Source organism: Symphalangus syndactylus, chromosome 6 (assembly GCF_028878055.3).
Source record: "Symphalangus syndactylus isolate Jambi chromosome 6, NHGRI_mSymSyn1-v2.1_pri, whole genome shotgun sequence".
NCBI classification, from domain to species: Eukaryota; Metazoa; Chordata; class Mammalia; order Primates; family Hylobatidae; genus Symphalangus; species Symphalangus syndactylus.
This window is the reverse complement of record NC_072428.2, coordinates 146,396,436-146,417,788: the sequence shown is the minus strand read 5'-3', so window position 1 is coordinate 146,417,788 and position 21,353 is coordinate 146,396,436. Positions and strand designations below refer to the sequence as shown.

General features: G+C 41.9%; 1 protein-coding gene across 7 annotated transcripts in view; it reads left to right on the top strand.

Annotated features, from left to right (window-relative positions):
* Nucleotides 1-570: 570 nt before the first annotated feature.
* The window catches only part of LMBR1 (limb development membrane protein 1), a 210,272-nt gene continuing 189,489 nt past the window's right edge, over nucleotides 571-21,353 (top strand). For 2 of the 7 annotated variants that reach the window (XM_055269781.2, XM_055269778.2), the window contains exon 1: nucleotides 571-868. In XM_055269781.2, coding sequence (XP_055125756.1) covers nucleotides 803-868 — 66 coding nt within the window. In that variant the 5' untranslated portion in view covers nucleotides 571-802. Of the gene's footprint in view, nucleotides 869-1,150; nucleotides 1,340-21,353 lie in introns of those variants that run through there. The other 5 variants (XM_055269782.2, XM_063641765.1, XM_055269777.2 and 2 more) reach the window with 5 other exon arrangements.

Sequence of the window (21,353 nt, the reverse complement as noted above, 5' to 3'; positions counted from 1 at the left end):
AGCTCGGTTATCTGCGTTTTCCAGGTGGGGCAGTCCAAGACCCTTATCAGACCCAGAGAAGCTGGGTTTCCGCCCAAAGCCCGGCCCCAAACCACCGATTTCCGACCTTTCAACCTACTTTGGCTGAGCAAGAGTTTCCCCGGGGAGACTCCCTGCTTCCCTCTGCCCAGGTCCTCTGAGGCTGAGTGCGGTACTGAGTGCTGAGTACTGGGTGCTGAGTAAGGGGTGCTGAGTGCCAAGCACTGAGTAACTGGGGGAGGGGCACCATGCAGCTGTCATAAATAATTAGCTCCTGTGAGGAACAGGAACTCCGAGACTGCGGCCGGGCCAGGTGGGCAGAGGTCGCAGCGCCCTCGCCGCGTTCCCGGTTCCCATCCGACGCCGGGACAGCGCCTCCCTAATGGGGTAGCCCCTGAGGGCGTGGCCGGAGCCCCGCCCCGCGACCTCAAGGCCCCGCCCCCTCGGCACCTCCGGGCCCAGCAGCTCGGAAGACCGCGAGGCGCGCTTCTCTGACGCATCGGCGCCTTTCGTCTGACGTGTCCCTGCCCCGCCCCCTCCTCTCCCTGCCCCGCCCCCGCCCCGCCCCCGGCTGCGCGGCGCCCGCCCTCCCTCAGCCAGAGCTGCTCGTCTGAGGCTGCTGAGGCGGCGGCCGGTGTCGTGGTCGCGGTACCTGTTCCAACGCGGCTCGCGGGCCCGTGCCGGCCCCAGTCCCCGGCGCGGCTGTCCGAGCCCCTGCGGCGGGCGGGCGATGGTGCGGCGGAGCGCGCGGACGCGGGCGGCGCGGCGGCGGGCATGAAGGAGGATGGAAGGGCAGGACGAGGTGTCGGCGCGGGAGCAGCACTTCCACAGCCAAGTGCGGGAGTCCACGGTGCGTGGGGACTGAGGCAGCCCTGACAACCCCGCGTGCCCGCCCAGGCCCTCCGTCCCCGCCCCTGGGCCCCGGACCCCTCACCTCCGGGCCTGCGCCCCGCGCCTCCCGCCCCGGCCTCTGCCGCTCTCCCTCTGCACCCCACCCCTCCCCTCCCCTCCTCTCTCCTTCCCTCCCCTCCCCTCCCCTTCCCTTCCTCTGCCTGTCCCCAGCTCCGCTCCTGCCTCCCCTGCCCCCCTCGCGCTCCCTCCGTTCGAGCCCCGACCCCGCCCCCGCCCCCGCCCCCGCCCCCGCCCCCGCCCCCGCCCCGCGGCCCCAGTGCTGTCCTTCCCTTCCCGCGGGGAGGTCTGCGGTGCGCGCCGCGCTATGGGACCCCAGGGGCTTCCTCTCTGGGCGGGTGTGCGGCTCGCGCCTCGGGGTGTGGACGGCGGCCCCGCTGGTGCGCGCCCCCGCGCTCCGCCGCCCGGCCAGGTAGGCAGGTGAATGCGCAGGCGTCCCAGAGAGCCTGGGTGGGCCCGGTGGGTCCGGGAAGGGCCGGGCTGCGCGGAGCCCGCCCGCCTCTCGCGTTTGGACCCGGCCGGTTACCTTGTCCCGGTCAACACCTCCTGCCCTCCTGGCGCCTCACGTTTCCATCCCTCTTTCATCTCTCCCAGCCTCCACGTGGGTTGAGTTCGAAACCTTACCGTTTGGGGTGAGAATATTGGTTATTCACGGGAGTGAGGACTTCAGCAAAAGTCCATTTTGCTATGGAAGCAACTTCTTAGGGAAGCAGCTTCTTTTTTGGCCCATGTTCCATGTGTGCTGTTGGCAGGGGTCAGGAAGCGGACTTGACCTTGGAAAGTCTACTTTGATGTTTTTATCTTTTCATGATGCTCTAGAATGTATTGTAATTGGGTTTATCTGTGTTTTCATAACTGTTGTAAAATATGTCAATTTTTTATATTTGTATTTACCCCTCTCCTAAGTTGTCTACGATTCAGTCACACTTGGTTCTAGATGAAAAAATTCTGCTTTGGAATTGTCTAATTTGTGTACTCACTGATCTTGAAAATTGAGAATCACTTTGGAAGTCATACTTTGAATAAAGAGGACATATAAAGTCTGAGCTGGTGGAATTCGAGTTAGTGGAATTTGGTACCCAGTTAGTTGTAATTTTTATAATTGAAGCTAAAATACACAGAGATAAGTTCATGTAATCATATGTATACCCTTCAGATCATTTCATACTAAACACGCCTGTGTACTCCTGAATCCACCAGGAGTTTGAGACCGGTCAGCCTGGGCAACATAGTGAATCCCCATCTCTACCATTATAAATAAAAAAAAAAAAATTAACACAATTTTACTAGGATCCCAGAGACTGATTCCTTTACCCCTTCCAGTTACTTTCTCCTCCACCAAGGGTAAACGTTATCCTGGCTTCTAATATCATAGATTAGTTTTTGCTTAGTTTTGAACTTTATGTAAATGGAGTCCTATCGTATACACTCTTTTGTGTCCAGTTTCTTGTACAATGTTTGTGAAATTTCTCCATGTTGTATGTGGTTATAATTCATTCTCAGTGCAGTAGTTATGGGACTACAGCACAATTTATTTTTCATTTTACTGTTGGTGGGCACTTCAGTAGTTTCTAGGTTTTGTCTATGAATATATATATGTATGTGTATGTGTGTATATATATATGCGTGTGTATATATATGTCTGTATATGTGTATATGTATGTATATATGTGTGTGTATATATATGCGTGTGTATATATATGTCTATATATATGTATATGTATGTGTATATATGTGTGTGTGTGTGTGTGTGTATATATATATATATATATATTTTTTTTTTTTTTTGAGATGGAGTCTTGCTCTGTTTCCCAGGCTGGAGTGCAGTGGCACAATCTCGGCTCACTGCAACCTCTGCCTCTGGGGTTCAAGTGATTATCCTACCTCAGCCTCCTGAATAGCTGGGATTACAGGCGCACACCACCACACCCAGCTACTTTTTCTATTTTTATTAGAGACGGGGTTTCGCCATGTTGGCCAGGCTGGCCTTGAACTCCTGACCTCAGGTGATCCGCCTGCCTTGGCCTCCCAAAGTGCTGGGATTACAGGCGTGAGCCACCACGCCTAGCTGGCTATGAACATTTTGTACATAGATTTTGGTGGACATGTTTGTGCATTTCTGTTGGGGATAGCCCTAGGAATGGAATCCCTAGGTTAAAGAGTGTGCATTTGTTCATCTTTAGTAGATACTTTAAAACAATTTTCCAAAGTGGTTGTACCAGTGTACACTTCTGCCAGTACTGACAGTCTCAGAGGTGTGGTTGTTACTCATCTTTATCAACACTTGGTATTTTCTGTCCTTTTTAATTTTAGTCATTCTAGCAAGGATGTTATAGTGTTCATCATACGAATAATTTTAATTTGCATTTTCCTGATAACTAATGAATTTGAGCACCTGTTTATTTATTAGCCATTTGGAAATCTTTTGTGAAGGGTCAGATTTTTTTCCCCCATTTAAAAATTAAGTTTATCTTTTTAATATTGATTTGCATGGTCTTTACAGAATAACTTGTATTATATTGTTATATAAGTGGATATGATTTCTTTGTCAGAAATATATACTGCACATATTTCTTTCCCACTCTGTAGCTGCCTTTCACTTTTAATGATATCTTCTGATGAACAGAAATTATTAATTTTAATATAGTTCAATTTATTAAAATGTTTTGAGTACTTTTTATGTCCTGATTAAGAAATCTCTGCTTACTCTAAGACTGATGTTCTCTTGTTCTTTTCTCTAAATGCTTTATTGAATTACTCTTCTCATTTAAATTTGCCATCTATTTAGAATTTATTTTTTTGTGTCTGGTGTAAGGTAGGAGTCATATTTTTTTCTCCCACAGGAATGTCCAGACAGGTTTTGTCACAGATAGGTAACTGTATATTCATAGGGTTTAATTTTAGACTTTATGTGGTTTTATTGGTCTGTTTGTCTTTAGTTTTATTATTTTTTTAAATTTGAGACAGGTTTTCACTCTGTTGCCCAGGCTGTAGTGCAGTGGCGCAATCATGGCTCACTGCAGCCTTGACTTCCCAGGCTCAGGCGATCCTCCCACCTCAGCTTCCCAAGTAGCTGGAACTACAGGCGTGAATCATGCAGGTGTGCACTAGCAGACCCAGCTAATCTTTTAATTTTTTGTAGAGGTGAGGTCTCACTGTGTTGCCCAGACCTGTCTCCTGGGTTCAAGTGATCCTCCTGCTCTTTGGCTTTAGTTTTAGTTAATTAGATATTCTAGAATTTGGGTTGAGAAAGGGACACATGCTAAAACAGTCCAGAGCTTTGTCTACTCCCATGAAAACAGTTTTGGTACTGATTATAGAGTTCTTTAGTTCTGACTCTCCTCACCCGTTTCCCTCAACCCAGAACCCCTGGCTGGTTGAGTCTACTCCATCTTCTACAGAACCAGCGTAGACAGTGACCAGGCTCAGGGTTCCTAGTCTTTGGCATTTCTTTCTCAAATGACTTATATTTAGAGTGAATGTAAATACTTGCTTTTTCTCTAAGACTTGTTGCCAATTTTTAAAATTATTCAATTCTTTCTGATTTTGCTACATAATGCTATAATTGCTTAACTTTTTTTTATCATAATAAGATATATATATATATATATAACATGCAATTTACCATATCTATATATACAGTTCAGTGGCGTTAAATACATTCACATTGTTGTGCAACCACCACCACTATCCATTTCCAGATCTTTTTCATCAACTGAAACTTGATACCCATGAAACAGTAACTCTCCATTCCCCACTCTCTCCAGCTGCTGGTTCTGCCTATATGAATCTGACTATTCCAAGTTGAACCATACAATATTTGTCCTTTTCTATCTGGCTTATTTCACTTAGCATAATGCCTTCAAGGTTCACCTGTGTTAATAGCATGTGTCAAAATTTCTTTTTCTGTTTTTTTTGAGACAGAGTCTTTCTCTGTTGCCCAGGCTAGAGTGCAATGGTGTGATCTCGGCTCATTGCAACCTCTCCCTCCCTGGTTCAAGCAATTCTCTTGCCTCAGCCTCCTGAGTAGCTGGGATTACAGGCATGCGCCACCACGCTTGGCTAATTTTTGTATTTTTAGTAGAGATGGGGTTTCACCATGTTGCCAGGCTGGTCTTGAACTCCTGACCCCAGGTGATCCACCTGCCTCAGCCTCCCAGAGTGCTGGGATTACAGGTGTGAGCCACTGCGCCTAGCCTCATTTTTTAATTTTTTGTAGAGATGGCGTTTTGCTATGTTGCGCAGGCTGGTCTTGAACTCCTGGCCTCAAGTGATGCACCCACCCTGACCTCCCAAAGTGCTGGGATTACAGGCAGGAGCCAACGCGCCTGGCCCAGAATTTGTTAAGGCTGAATAATATTTTCTTTTTGTGTATACTGTATTTTGCTTATCCATTCATTCATCAATTGACCTGAGTTGTTTCCGTTTTTGGCTATTGTGAATAATGCTGCTGTGATCATGGGTGTACAAATATCTATTAGAGTCCCTGCTTTCAATTCAGAAGTAGAATTGCTGGATCATATGATAATTCTATGTTTAATTTTTTTTTTTTTTTTTTTTTTTTGAGACAGTCTTGCTGTGTCTCCCAGGCTGGAGTGCAGTGGCTCCATGTGGGCTCACTGCAAGCTCCACCTCCCAGGTTCACGCCATTCTCCTGCCTCAGCCTCCTGAGTAGCTGGGACTACAGGCACCTGCCACCATGCCCAGCTAACTTTTTCTATTTTTAGTAGAGGTGGGGTTTCACCATGTTAGCCAGGAAGGTCTCGATCTCCTGACCTCGTAATCCGCCCACCTCAGCCTCCCAAAGTGCTAGGATTACAGGCGTGAGCCACCACGCCCGGCCTCTATGTTTAATTTTTTGAGGAACTGCCATACCATTTTCCACAGAGGCTGTACCGTTTTATATTCCCACTAGCAAGGAGCCAGAGTTTCTGGTTCTTCCACATCTTCACCAACACACATTGTTTTCTGTTTTTCTTTTTTTTTTAAAAAATGGATGTGAAATGGTATCTGATGCTGGATTTGATTTGCATTTCCCTAATTATTAGTGAAGTTCAGCATTGTTTCATGTGCTTATTGACTATATGGACATCTTCTTTGGAGAAATATGTGTTGTTTGCCTGTTTTTGAATTGAGTTGCTTGATTTTTGTTGTTTAGTTTTAGGAGTTCTTTATATATTCTGAATATCAACCCCTTATCAGACATGTGATTTGCAAACACTTCTCTCCCATTCTGTAGGGTTGCCTTTTTACTCTATTGCTAGTATCCTTTGATGCACAAAAGTTGTTAATTTTGTAGTCCAATTTATCTATTTTTTTCATTTGTTGCCTGTGTTTTTTTGTGTCATATCCAAGAATTCATCACCAACTCTGGCATCATGAAGGTTTTCCTCTAAGAGTTGCATAGTTTCAGCTCTTATGTTTAGATCTTTGATCCATTTTGAATTAATTTTTTTGTACAATATAGTGTTTAACTTTTTTTTTTTTTTTTGAGATGGAGTCTCACTCTGTCGCCAGGCTGGAGTGCAGTGGCATGATCTCGAGGCTCACTGCAACCTCCGCCTCCTGGGTTCAAGCAATTCTCCTGCCTCAGCCTCCCGAGTAGCTGGGACTTCAGGCGAGCGCCACCATGCCCAGCTAATTTTTGTACTTTTAGTAGAGACGGGGTTTCACCATGTTGGCCAGAATGGTCTTGATCTCTTGACCTCGTGATCTGCCCGCCTCGGCTTCCCAAAGTGCTGGGATTACAGGCGTGAGCCACCGTGCCCGGCCTAGTGTTTAACTTTTAAATACTCATGTAATAATTTTGTCTTTTGTGTTATGAATATCTCATAGTTCTCTTGTCAGTTGCTTTAGTGATCATATTTGACTTTGGCTATTAATATCAGGTAGTAACGATCCATTTCCTTTCTTTTGAGAGCTAGCTATGAAATCCTAAGACTGCCAACTAACTGAGTATACCCTCTCTTGGCTAAGGAGACCCCAGGAAACCTTAAAAACCAGAATGGGGTGGGAGATCTGACACGCCTCATTATACCCACTTCCTTTTGAGGTTTAAACACAGCTGACCAGCATTAATGTTAAAATAGAGATCTGAATACTGAGAGAACAGACTCTTTCTGGCAATAAAATACCAAACTGTGAACAAGATGTAGGGCCATGCCCGGCAAGGGTTAAGTAAAGCATCCCCTTAAAGAATAAACTGGTTCTAACTGCCTCAAGGTGTTTCTTTTTTTCTAGCAGCTAAACAAGCACTGGCCTCCAGATAAGCAATATTAAGATAACTGCAGCTCACTTACTGCCAGATCCTAAGTGATCCCCACTCCTCTGTTCCACAAGCCATAACTATAGCTTTGATTGGACAAGAGACTGATTTCAGTAACTTTCTCCTGATAAGAGCACTGAGCATGTACTGGTTCTGGCCAGTTTACAGAGGCTGTGCACTTCAGTGCCTTAATGGCCCTGCTTCGCCATCTGACTACAAGGCCTCATTGTAATGCATTTAGATGTTAAGTCTCCACCCACAAGTGAATATGGATAAGTATGTAACATACATGTTTATTCAGCCTGCATGTGCATGACCTCCCCCGCTTTGTGAATATTCATAGCTCCTCCTATAACCTGTTAAATAAACTTGGCCAACCCGTTCAGCATAAATCCCTGTTCTATCCTCCCTTGAAGTGTCTGTTTCTGTGCTCTGCGGGAGGATGCTTCCCAGCTATCAGGATTGCCACCTTGTAGGCTGTGACTCTTTACAAAATTATTTTTGAGGCAGAGTGTTGTTCCTTCACTCAGGCTGGAATGCTGTGGCACAAACACGGCTTACTGCAGCCTCTATCTGCCAGGCTCAAGAGATCTTCCTACTTGAAGGAAGTCTTTTTTTTTTTTTTTTTTTTTTTTGAGACAGAGTCTCACTCTGTCACCCAGGCTGGAGTGCAGTGGCACTATCTCAGCTCCCTGCAACCTCTGCCTCCTGGGTTCAAACAATTCTTGTGCCTCAGCCTCTTGAGTAGCTGAGATTACAGGTGCCCGCCACCATGCCTGGCTAATTTTATTTATTTATTTATGATACGGAGTCTCAGTCTGTCACCCAGGCTGGAGTGCAGCGGCACAATCTCGGCTCACGGTAACCTCTGCCTCCCGGGTTCAAGTGATTCTCCTGCCTCAGCTTCCCAGTAGCTGGGATTACAGGTGCCTGCCACCATGCCCGGCTAATGTTTTTGAATTTTTAGTTGAGACAGGGTTTTACCATGTTGGCCAGGCTACTCTCAAACTCCTGACCTCAAGCGATCCTCCTGCCTTGGCCTCCCAAAGTGCTGGGATTACAGTTGTGAGTCAGTGCGCCTGGCCATTTTTGTATGGACAGGTTCTTTCCGTGTTACCCAGGCTGGTCTTGAACTCTCCTGGCCTCAAGTAATCCTCCTGCCCCGGCTTCCCAAAGTGCTGGAATTAGAGGTGTGAGCCACCATGCCCAGCCTGGCTGCGCAATCTAAATTCTTCCTTATCCTGGGTATGGCTTAAGCTCCCCTCCTGGCTATAATATTTTTGGAACCAAGTCTGGGGTTGACTGGGACTTTTTTTTTTGTTTACATGGAGTCTCGCTCTGTCACCCAGGGTGGAATGCAGTGGAGTGATCCCGGCTCACTGCAGCCTCCACCTCCCGGGTTCAATCGATTCTCCTGCCTCAGCCTCCTGAGTAGCTGGGATTACAGGCGCCTGCCACCACGTCCAGCTAATTTTTTGTATTTTTAGTAGAGACGGGATTTCACTATGTTGGCCAGCTAGTCTCGCACTCCTGACCTCATGATCTGCCTGCCTCGGCCTCCCAGAGTACTGGGATTACAGGCGTGAGCCACTGCGCCCAGCCCCTCTTAACAAATTTTTCAGTGTGCAATTATATTGTTGACTATAGGTACAATGTTGCACAGCAGATTTCTAGAGCTTACTCGTCTTGCCTGACTGAAGCTTTATGCCCATTGATTAGTAACTCTCAATTTCCTTCCCTGTCCCTGCCCCTGAGAACCACCATTTCTACTCTTTGAGTCTGTGAATTTGACCGTTTTAGATACCTTATATAGTGGGATCATGCAGTATTTGTCTTCCTGTGACTCTCTTTTTTTCACTTAGGTTAGTGTCCTCAAGATTCATCTGTGTCACTGCATTTTGCAGAATTTCCTTTTTTTTCCCCCGTGAGATGGAGTCTCGCTTTCTTGCCCAGGCTGGAATGTGGTAACTGGAGCCTTGACCTCCTGGGCTCAAATGATCCTCCCACCTCAGCCTCCTAAGTAGCTGGGACTACTGGCACCCACCGCCATGCCTGGCTAATTTTTTGTTTATTTTTTGTAGAGATGAGGTCTCACTCTGGTGCCCAGGCTGGTCTGAAACTCCTGAGCTCAAGTGATCCTCCTGCCTTGGCCTCCCAAAGTGCTGGGATTATAGGCATGAGCCATCATGCCCAGCTGAATGTCCTTTTTTCAAATATTTTTAAAGGTGAATAGTATTCCATTGTATACCACATTTTCATTATCTGTCCGTTAATAGACATTTAGGTTGTTTCCACATCTTTGCTATTGTGAATATTGCCTCAGTGGATATAGGAATGCTAATATCTCTTTGAGATTGCGATGATGATTCTTAGGATAAATACTCAGAAGGGAGATTGCTGAAACATATGGTAGTTCTGTTTTTAATTTTTTCAGGAACCCACATATTTTCCATAGCAGCTGCATCATTTTGCATTCTCACCAACAGTGTGCAAGGGTTCCGATTTCTCTTCAGCCTTGTCAACACTTGTCGTCTTTTTTTTTTTTTTAATCATAGCCATCCTAACAGGTGTGAGGTGATATCTCATTGTGGTTTTGATTTACATTGCCTTGATAATTGGTGACATTGAGCATTTTTTCATATACATGTTGGCTGTTTGTATGTCTTTAGAGAAATGCTTTATTCAAGTCCTTAGCCTGTTTTTTAATCAAGTTACTAGTTGTTTTTACTTTTGTGCTGTGGGAGTTTCTTCCGTATTTTGGATATTAACCCCTTTTCAGATATACAGTTTGTAGATATTTTCTCTCATTTCCATCACTGTGTTGATTGTCTACTTTGCTGTACAGAAACTTTTTAGTTTTATGTATTCCCACTTACATATTTTTGTTTTTATTGCCTGTGCTGTTGATGTTATATCCGTGAAATCATTGCCAAAGCCAGTGTTGTGAAGGCTTCCGTCTGCGTTTTTCTCTGAGAGTTTTATAGTTTCATGTTTTACGTTTAAGTCTTTAATCCTTTGTAAGTTGATTTTTGTGTATGGTGTAAGAGAAGGCTGCATTCTTTTGAATGTGAATCTCCAGTTTTCCCAACACTATTTGTTGAGGACATTTTTCTTTCCCCGTTGTGTATTATTTGCAGCCTTGTGTAAGATCAAGTGACTGTACATAAATGGATTTATTTCTGGGCTCTATTCTGTTCCGTTGTTCTATGTATCTGTCTTTATGTCAGTACCATACTATTTTGATAACTAGCTTTGTGTAATAATATATTTTGAAATCAGGAGGTGTGATGCCTCCAACTTTGTTCTTTCTCCAGATTAATTTGGCTATTTATAGTCTTTTGTCATTCCATAAGACTTTTAGAATTATTTTTTCTATTTCTGTAAAAAAAAATGCCACTGGGGGCTGGGCATGGTGGCTCATGCCTGAAGTCCCAGCACTTTGGGAAGCTGAGGCGGGTGGATTGCCTGAGGTCAGGAGTTCGAGACCAGCCTGGCTAACGTGGCAAAACCCTGTCTCTACTAAAAATACAAAAATTAGCCGGGTGTGGTGGCGCATGCCTGTAATCCCAGCTACTCGGGAGGCTGAGGCAGGAGAATCACTTGAACCCAGAAGGCAGAGGTTGCAGTGAGCTGAGATCGTGTCACTGCACTCCAGTCTTGGTGGCAGAGTGAGACTCCGTCTCAGAAAAAAAATAATACCCTTGGGATTTTGATAGGGATTGCATTGAATCCGTAAATTGCTTGGGTATTATGGGTATTTTGACAATATTAAATCTTCCAATCCATGAACGTAGGGTGTCTTTCCATTTGTCTGTGCCTTCTTTAATTTCTTTTTTTTATTTTTAAATTTTTTATTTCCATAGGTTTTTGGGAAACAGGTGGTATTTGGTTACATGAGTTAAGTTCTTTAGTGGTGACTTGTGAGCTTTTGGTGCACCCATCACACAAGCAGTATATACTGAACCCAATTTGTAGTCTTTTATCCCTCACCCCTTTCCCACCCTTTCCCCCGAGTCCCCAAAGTCCATGTGTCATTCTTATGCCTTTGCATCATCATAGTTTAGTTCTCACTTATGAGTGAGAACGTGTGATGTTTGGTTTTCCATTCCTAGGTTAATTCACTTAGAATAATAGTCTCCAATCCCATCCAGGTTGTTGCGAATGCCATTATTTCATTCCTTTTTATGGCTGGGTAGTATTCCATAGTTACATGTACGACAGTTTCTATATCCACTTGTTAATTGATGGGCATTTGGGTTGTTCCACAGTTTTGCAACTGCACGTTGTGCTGCTATAAACGTGTGTGCAAGTATCTTTTTTGTATAATGACTTTTTTTCCTCTGGGTAGATACTCAGTAGTGGTATTGCTGGATCAAATGATAGTTCTACTTTTAGTTCTTTAACAAATCTCCACACTGTTTCCCATAGTGGTTGTACCAGTTTACATTCCCACCAGGAGTGTAGAAGTGTTCCCTTTTCACTGCATCCATACCAACATCTATTATTTTTTGTTTGTGATTACGGCCATTCTTGCAGGAGTAAGGTGGTATCACATTGTGGTTTTGATTTGCTTTTCCCTGATCATTAGTGATGTTGAGCATTTTTTCATAGGTTTGTTGGCTATTTGTATATCTTCTTTTGAGAATTGTCTGTTTATGTCCTTAGCCCACTTTTTTTTTTTTTTTTTTTCTGAGACAGAGCCTTGCTCTGTCGCCCAGGCTGGAGTGCAGTGGTGTGATCTTGGCTCACTGCAAGCTCCGCCTCCCAGGTTCGAGCCATTCTCCTGCCTCAGCCTCCTGAGTAGCTGGGACTACAGGCACCCACCACCATGCCCAGCTAATTTTTTATGTTTTTAGTAGAGACAGGGTTTCACCATGTTAGCCAGGATGGTCTCCATCTCCTGACCTTGGGATCTGCCCGCCTCGACCTCCCAAAGTGCTGGGATTACAGGTGTGAGCCACCGTACCCGGCCCCTTAGCCCACTTTTTGATGGGATTGTTTGTTTTTCTCTTGCTAATTTGAGTCCGTTGTGGATTCTGGATATCGGTCCTTTGTCAGATGTATAGATTGTGAAGATTTTCTCCCACTCTGTGGGTTTTCTGTTTACTCTGCTGACTGTTCCTTTTGCCATGCAAAAGCTCTTTAGTTTAATTAAGTCTCAGCTGTTTATCTTTGTTTTTATTGCATTTGCTTTTGTATTCGTAGTTACAAAATATTTTCCTAAGCCAGTGTCTAGAAGGGTTTTTCTGATATTATCTTCTAGAATTTTTATAGTTTCAGGTCTTAGATTTAAGTCCTTGATCCATCTTGAGTTGATTTTTATATGAGGTGAGAGATGAGGATCCAGTTTCATTCTCCTACATGTGGCTTGCCAATTATCTCAGCACTATTTGTTGAATAGTGTGTCCTTTCCCCACTTTATGTTTTTGTTTACTTTGTTAAAGATCAGTTGGCTGTATTTGGGTTAATTTCTGGGTTCTCTATGCTGTTCCATTGGTCTATGTGCCTATTTTTATACCAGTACCATGCTGTTTTGGTGACTATGGCCTTATAGTATAGTTCGAAATCAGGTAATGTGATACCTCCAGATTTGTTCTTTTTGCTTAGACTTGTTGTGGCTATGCAGGCTCTTTTTTGGTTCCATATGAATTTTAGGATTGTTTTTACTAGTTCTGTGAAGAATGATGGTGGTATTTTGATGGGAATTGTGTTGAATTTGTAGATTGCTTTTGGCAGTATGGTCATTTTCACAATATTGATTCCACCCATCCATGAACATGGGATGTGTCTCCATTTGTTTGTGTCATCTATGATTTCAGCAGTATTTTGTAGTTTTCCTTGTAGAGGCCTTTCACCTTCTTGGTTAGGTATATTCCTAAGCATTTTATTTATTTGTTTTTTTGCAGCTATTGTAAAAGGGGTTGAGTTTTTGATTTGATTCTTAGCTTGGTTGCTGTTGATGTATAGGAGAGCTACTGATTTGTGTACATTAATTTCGTATCCTGAAACTTTGCTGAATTCATTTATCAGTTTTAGGAGCTACTTGGAGGAGTCTTTAGGGTTTTCTGGGTATAAAATCATATCATCAGCAAACAGCAACAGTTTGATTTCCTCTTTACCAATTTGGATGCCCTTTATTTCTTTCTCTTCTCTGATTGCTGTGGCTAGGACTTCCAGTACTATGTTGAATAGAAGTGGTGAGAGTGGGCATCCATCTCGTGTTCTAGTCCTCAGAGGGAATGCTTTCAGCTTTTCTCCATTCAGTATTATGTTGGCTGTAGGTTTGTCATAGATGGCTTTTATTACATTGAGATATGTCCCTTGTATGTAGATTTTGCTAAGGGTTTTAATTATAAAGTGATGCTGGATTTTGTTAAATGCATTTTCTGCATCTATTGAGATGATCATGTGATTTTTGTTTTTAATTCTGTTTATGTGGTGTATCACATTTATTGACTTGCGTATATTAAACCATCCCTGCATCTGTGGTATGAAACCCACTTGATCATGGTGTTACCTTTTTGATATGTTTTTGGATTCGGTTGGCTAGTATTTTGTTAAGGATTTTAGCATCTGTCTTCATCGAGGATATTGGTCTGTAGTTTGCTTTATTGGTTACGTCCTTTCCTGGTTTGGTATTAGGATGATAGTGGCTTCACAGAATGATTTAGGGAGGATTCCCTCTTTATCTTGTGGAATAGTGTCAATAGAATTGGTACCAATTCTTCTTTGTCTGGTAGAATTCAGCTATGAATCCATCTGGTCCTGGACTTTTTTTTGTTGGTAATTTTTAAAATTACCATTTTAATCTTGCTGCTTGTTATTGGGTATTTGGGGCATCTAATTCTTCCTGATTTAAGCTAGGAGGGTTGTATCTTTCCAGGAATTTATTCATCTCTTCTAGGTTTTCTAGTTTATGCGTCTAAAGGTGTTCATAATAGCCTCGAATCCTCTCTTATTTTCTTGGTTAATCTTGCTAATGGTGTATCAATTTTATTTATCTTTCCGAAGAACCAGCTTTTTGTTTCATTTTTCTTTTGTATTTTTTTTTTGTTTGTTTGTTTCAGTTTCATTTAGTTCTGCTCTGATCTTGGCTGTTTCCTTTCTTCTGCTGGGTTTGGGTTTGGTTTGTTCTTGTTTTTCTAGTTTGTTGAGGTGTGACCTTAGATTGTCTATTTGTGCTCTTTCAGACTTTTTGATGTAAGCATTTAGGGTTATGAACTTTTGTCTTAGCACCGCCTTTGCTGTATCCCAGAGGTTTTGATAGGTTGTGTCACTATTATCATTTGGTATGAAGAATTTTTAAATTTCCATCTTGATTTCATTGTTGACCCATTGATCATTCAGGAGCAGGTTATTTAATTTCCATGTATTTGTCTGGTTTTGAAGGTTCTTTTTGGAGTTGATTTCTAGTTTTATTCCACTGTGGTCAGGGAGAGTACTTGGTATAATTTCAGTTTTCTTAAATTTATTAAGACTTGTTTTGTGTCCTATCATATGGTCTGTCTTGGAGAAAGTTCCATGCTCTGATGAATAGAATATATATTCTGCAGTTGTTGGGTAGAATGTTCTGTAAATATCTGTTAAGCCCATTTGTTCCAGGGTATAGTTTAAATCCATTGTTTGTTGACTTTCTGTCTTGATGACCTGTTTAGTGCTGTCAGTGGAGTACTGAAATCCCCCACTATTATTGTGTTGCTGTCAGTCTTATTTCTTAGGTCTAGTAGTAATTGTTTTGTAAATTTGGGAGCTCCAGTGTTAGGTGCATATATAATTGTGATACTTTCCTGTTGGACAAGGCCTTTTATCATTATATAATGTCCCTCTTTGTCTTTTTTAACTGCTGTTCCTTTAAAGTCTGTTTTGTCTGATAAAAGAATAGCTACTACTGCTCACTTTTGGTGTCCATTTGCATGGAATGTCTTTTTCCACACCTTTACTTTAAGTTTATGTGAGTCCTTATGTGTTAGATGAATCTCTTGAAGGCAGCAGATAGTTGGTGAATTCTTTTTTTTTTAATCTTTTTTTATTTTATTATTATTATACTTTAAGTTTTAGGGTACATGTGCACAATGTGCAGGTTTGTTACATATGTATACATGTGCCATGTTGGTGTGCTGCACCCATTAACTCGTCATTTAGCATTAGGTATATCTCCTAATGCTATCCCTTCCCCCTCCCCCCACCCCACAACAGTCCCCAGAGTGTAATGTTCCCCTTCCTGTGTCCATGTGTTCTCATTGTTCAGTTCCCACCTATCAGTGAGAACATGTGGTGTTTGGTTTTTTGTCCTTGCGATAGTTTGCTGAGAATGATGTTTTCCAGTTTCATCCATGTCCCTACAAAGGACATGAACTCATCATTTTTTATGGCTGCATAGTATTCCATGGTGTATATGTGCCACATTTTCTTAATCCAGTCTATCGTTGTTGGACATTTGGGTTGGTTCCAAGTCTTTGCTATTGTGAATAGTGCCGCAATAAACATACATGTCTTTATAGCAGCATGATTTATAATCCTTTGGGTATATACCCAGTAATGGGATGGCTGGGTCAAATGGTATTTCCAGTTCTAGATCCCTGAGGAATCGCCACACTGACTTCCACGATGGTTGAACTAGTTTACAGTCCCACCAACAGTGTAAAAGTGTTCCTATTTCTCCACATCCTCTCCAGCACCTGTTGTTTCCTGACTTTTTAATGATGGCCATTCTAACTGGTGTGAGATGGTATCTCATTGCGGTTTTGATTTGCATTTCTCTGATGGCCAGTGATGATGAACATTTTTTCATGTGTTTTTTGGCTGCATAAATGTCTTCTTTTGAGAAGTGTCTGTCCATATCCTTCACCCACTTTTTGATGGGGTTGTTTGTTTTTTTCTTGTAAATTTGTTTGAGTTCTTTGTAGATTCTGGATATTAGCCCTTTGTCAGATGAGTAGGCTGTGAAAATTTTCTCCTATTTTGTAGGCTGCCTGTTCACTCTGATGGTAGTTTCTTTTGCTGTGCAGAAGCTCTTTAGTTAAATTAGATCCCATTTGTCAATTTTGGCTTTTGTTGCCATTGCTTTTGGTGTTTTAGACATGAAGTCCTTGCCCATGCCTATGTCCTGAATGGTATTGCCTAGGTTTTCTTCTAGGGTTTTTATGGTTTTAGGTCTAACATTTAAGTCTTTAATCCATCTTGAATTAATTTTTGTATAAGGTGTAAGGAAGGGATCCAGTTTCAGCTTTCTACATATGGCTAGCCAATTTTCCCAGCACCATTTATTAAATAGGGAATCCTTTCCCCATTTCTTGTTTTTGTCACGTTTGTCAAAGATCAGATGGTTGTAGATATGCGGCATTATTTCTGAGGGCTCTGTTCTGTTCCATGATCTATATCTCTGTTTTGGTACCAGTACCATGCTGTTTTGGTTACTGTAGCCTTGTAGTATAGTTTGAAGTTAGCGTGATGCCTCCGGCTTTGTTCTTTTGGCTTAGGATTGACTTGGCAATGCTGGCTCTTTTTTGGTTCCATATGAACTTTAAAGTAGTTTTTTCCAATTCTGTGAAGAAAGTCATTGGTAGCTTGATGGGGATGGCATTGAATCTATAAATTACCTTGGGCAGTATGGCCATTTTCACGATATTGATTCTTCCAGCCCATGAGTATGGAATGTTCTTCCATTTGTTTGTATCCTCTGTTATTTCATTGAGCAGTGGTTTGTAGTTCTCCTTGAAGAGGTCCTTCACATCCCTTGTAAGTTGGATTCCTAGGTATTTTATTCTCTTTGAAGCAATTGTGAATGGGAGTTCACTCATGATTTGGCTCTCTGTTTGTCTGTTATTGGTGTATAAGAATGCTTGTGATTTTTGTACATTGATTTTGTATCCTGAGACTTTGCTGAAGTTGCTTATCAGCTTAAGGAGATTTTGGGCTGAGATGATGGGGTTTTCTAGATATACAATCATGTCATCTGCAAACAGGGACAGTTTGACTTTGTCTTTTCCTAATTGAATACCCTTTATTTCCTTCTCCTGCCTGATTGCCCTGGCCGTAACTTCCAACACTATGTTGAATAGGAGTGGTGAGAGAGGGCATCCCTGTCTTGTGCCAGTTTTCAAAGAATGCTTCTAGTTTTTGCCCATTCAATATGATATTGGCTGTGGGTTTGTCATAGATAGCTCTTATTATTTTGGGCTACGTCCCATCAATACCTAATTTATTGAGAGTTTTTAGCGTGAAGCGTTGTTGAATTTTGTCAAAGGCCTTTTCTGCATCTATTGAAATAATCATGTGGTTTTTGTCTTTGGTTCTGTTTATATGCTGGATTACATTTATTAATTTTCGTATGTTGAACCAGCCTTGCATCCCAGGGATGAAGCCCACTTGATCATGGTGGATAAGCTTTTTGATGTGTTGCTGGATTTGGTTTGCCAGTATTTTATTGAGGATTTTTGCATCAATGTTCATCAAGGATATTGGTCTAAAATTCTCTTTTTTGGTTGTGTCTCTGCCAGGCTTTGGTATCAGGATGATGCTGGCCTCATAAAATGAGTTATGGAGGGTTCCCTCTTTTTCTATTGATTGGAGTAGTTTCAGAAGGAATGGTACCAGCTCCTCCTTGTACCTCTGGTAGAATTCGGCTGTGAATCCATCTGGTCCTGGACTTTTTTTGGTTGGTAAGCTATTGATTATTGCCACAATTTCAGATCCTGTTATTGGTCTATTCAGAGATTCAACTTCTTCCTGGTTTAGTCTTGGGAGGGTGTATTTGTCGAGGAATTTATCCATTTCTTCTAGATTTTCTAGTTTATTTGTGTAGAGGTGTTTATAGTATTCTGTGATTGTAGTTTGTATTTCTGTGGGATCGGTGGTGATATCTCCTTTATCATTTTTTATTGCGTCTATTTGATTCTTCTCTTTTCTTCTTTATTAGTCTTGCTAGTGGTCTGTCAATTTTGTTGATCTTTTCAAAAAACCAGCTCCTGGATTCATTAATTTTTTGAAGGGTTTTTTGTGTCTCTATTTCCTTCAGTTCTGCTCTGATTTTAGTTATTTCTTGCCTTCTGCTAGCTTTTGAATGTGTTTGCTCTTGCTTTTCTAGTTCTTTTAATTGTGATGTTAGGGTGTCAATTTTGGATCTTTCCTGCATTCTCTTGTGGGCATTTAGTGCTATAAATTTCCCTCTACACACTGCTTTGAATGTGTCCCAGAGATTCTGGTATGTTGTGTCTTTGTTCTCGTTGGTTTCAAAGAACATCTTTATTTCTGCCTTCATTTCGTTATGTACCCAGTAGTCACTCAGGAGCAGGTTGTTCAGTTTCCATATAGTTGAGCGGTTTTGAGTGAGTTTCGTAATCCTGAGTTCTAGTTTGATTGCACTGTGGTCTGAGAGACAGTTTGTTATAATTTCTGTTCTTTTACATTTGCTGAGGAGTGCTTTACTTCCAACTATGTGGTCAATTTTGGAATAGGTGTGGTGTGGTGCTGAAAAAAATGTATATTCTGTTGATTTGGGGTGGAGAGTTCTGTAGATGTGTATTAGGTCCGCTTGGTGCAGAGCTGAGTTCAATTCCTGGGTATCCTTGTTAACTTTCTGTCTCGTTGATCTGTCTAATGTTGACAGTGGGGTGTTAAAGTCTCCCATTATTATTGTGTGTGAGTCTAAGTCTCTTTGTAGGTCACTCAGGACTTGCTTTATGAATCTGGGTGCTCCTGTATTGGGTGTGTATATATTTAGGATAGTTAGCTCTTCTTGTTGAATTGATCCCTTTACCATTATGTAATGGCCTTGTTTGTCTCTTTTGATCTTTGTTGGTTTAAAGTCTGTTTTAACAGAGACTAGGATTGCAACCCCTGCCTTTTTTTGTTATCCATTTGCTTGGTAGATCTTCCTCCATCCCTTTATTTTGAGTGTATGTGTGTCTCTGCATGTGAGATGGGTTTCCTGAATACAGTACACTGATGGGTCTTGACTCTTTATCCAATTTGCCAGTCTGTGTCTTTTAATTGGAGCATTTAGTCCATTTACATTTAAAGTTAATATTGTTATGGGTGAATTTGGTCCTGTCATTATGATGTTAGCTGGTTATTTTGCTCGTTAGTTGATGCAGTTTCTTGCTAGCCTTGATGGTCTTTACATTTTGGCATGATTTTGCAGTGGCTGGTACCGGTTGTTCCTTTCCATGTTTAGTGCTTCCTTCAGCAGCTCTTGTAAGGCAGGCCTGGTGGTGACAAAATCTCTCAGCAGTTGCTTGTCTGTAAAGTATTTTATTTCTCCTTCACTTATGAAGCTTAGTTTGGCTGGATATGAAATTCTGGGTTGAAAATTCTTTAAGAATGTTGAATATTGGCCCCCACTCTCTTCTGGCTTGTAGAGTTTCTGCCGAGAGATCTGCTGTTAGTCTGATGGGCTTCCCTTTGTGGGTAACCCAACCTTTCTCTCTGGCTGCCTTTAACGTTTTTTCCTTCATTTCAACTTTCGTGAATCTGACAATTATGTGTCTTGGAGTTGCTCTTCTCGAGGAGTATCTTTGTGGCGTTCTCTGTATTTCCTGAATCTGAATGTTGGCCTGCCTTGCTAGGTTGGGGAAGTTCTCCTGGATAATATCCTGCAGAGTGTTTTCCAACTTGGTTCCATTCTCACTGTCACTTTCAGGTACACCAATCAGACGTAGATTTGGTCTTTTCACATAGTCCCATATTTCTTGGAGGCTTTGTTCATTTTGTTTTATTCTTTTTTCTCTAGACTTCCCTTCTCGCTTCATTTCATTCATTTCGTCTTCCATCACTGATACCCTTTCTTCCAGTTGATTGCATCGGCTCCTGAGGCTTCTGTATTCTTCACGTAGTTCTCGAGCCTTGGCTTTCAGCTCCATCAGCTCCTTTAAGGACTTCTCTGCGTTGGTTATTCTAGTTATCCATTTGTCTAATTTTTTTTCAAAGTTTTTAACTTCTTTGCCATTGGTTTGAATTTCCTTCTGTAGCTCGGAGTAGTTTGATCGTCTGAAGCCTTCTTCTCTCAACTCGTTGGTGAATTCTTATCCATTCCGCAATTCTGTATCTTTTAAGTGGAACATTTAGGCCATTTACATCCAATGTTAGTACTGAGATTTGAGGTACTATTCCATTCATTGTGCTATTTGTTACCTGTATACCTTTTTTTTAATTGTATTTTTGTTTTATATGTTCTGTGAGAATTATGCCTTAAGGAGGTTGTGTTTTGATGTGTTTTGAGGATTTGTTTCAAGATTTACAGCTCCTTTTAGCAGTTCTGGTAGTTCTGGGTTGGTAGTGGCAAATTCTCTCAGCATTTGTTCGTCTGAAAAGGACCCTATCTTTCCTTCATTTATGAAGCATAATTTCACTGGATACAAAATTTTTGGCAGATAATTGTTTTGTTTAAGGAGGCTGAAGATAGGGCCCCAGCCCCTTCTAGCTTGTAGGGTTTCTGCTGAGAAATCTGCTGTTACTCTGGTGTTTCTTTGTAGGTTACCTGGTGCTTTTGCCTCACAGCTGTTAACATTCTTTCCTTCATCTTGACTTTTGATAAGTTGATGACAGTGTGCCTAGGAGATGATCTTTTTATGATTAATTTCCCAAGTGTTCTTTGAGCTTCTTGTATTTGGATGTCTAGGTCTCTAGCAAGGCCCGGGAAATTTTCCTCAGTTATTCCTCCAAATATGTTTTCCAAACTTTTAGTTTCTCTCCTTCCTCAGGAATGGCAGTTATTCTTAGGTTTGGTCACTTAACATAATCCCAAACTTCTTGGAGGCATTGTTCATTTTTTCTTATTCTTTTCTTTCTCTTATTCATTTTTCTTTGTCTTTGTTGGCTTGGGTTAATTCAAAAAGCTTGTCTTCAAGGTCTGAAGTTCTTTATTCTGCTTGTTTGAGTCTATTGCTGAGACTTTCCAGAAAATTTTGCATTTCTCTAAGTGTGTCCTTTATTTCCTGAAGCTTTGATTGTTTTTTATTTATGCTGTCTGTTTCACTGAAGATTTCTTTCCTCATTTCTTGTATCTTTTTTTGGTTGTTTTAAATTGGACTTCACCATTCTCTGGTACCTCCTTGATTAGCTTAATAACTGATCTTCTGAATTCTTTTTCTGGTAAATCAGGGATTTCTTCTTGGTTTGGATCCATTGCTGGTTAGCCAGTGCGATATTTTTGGAGGTGTTA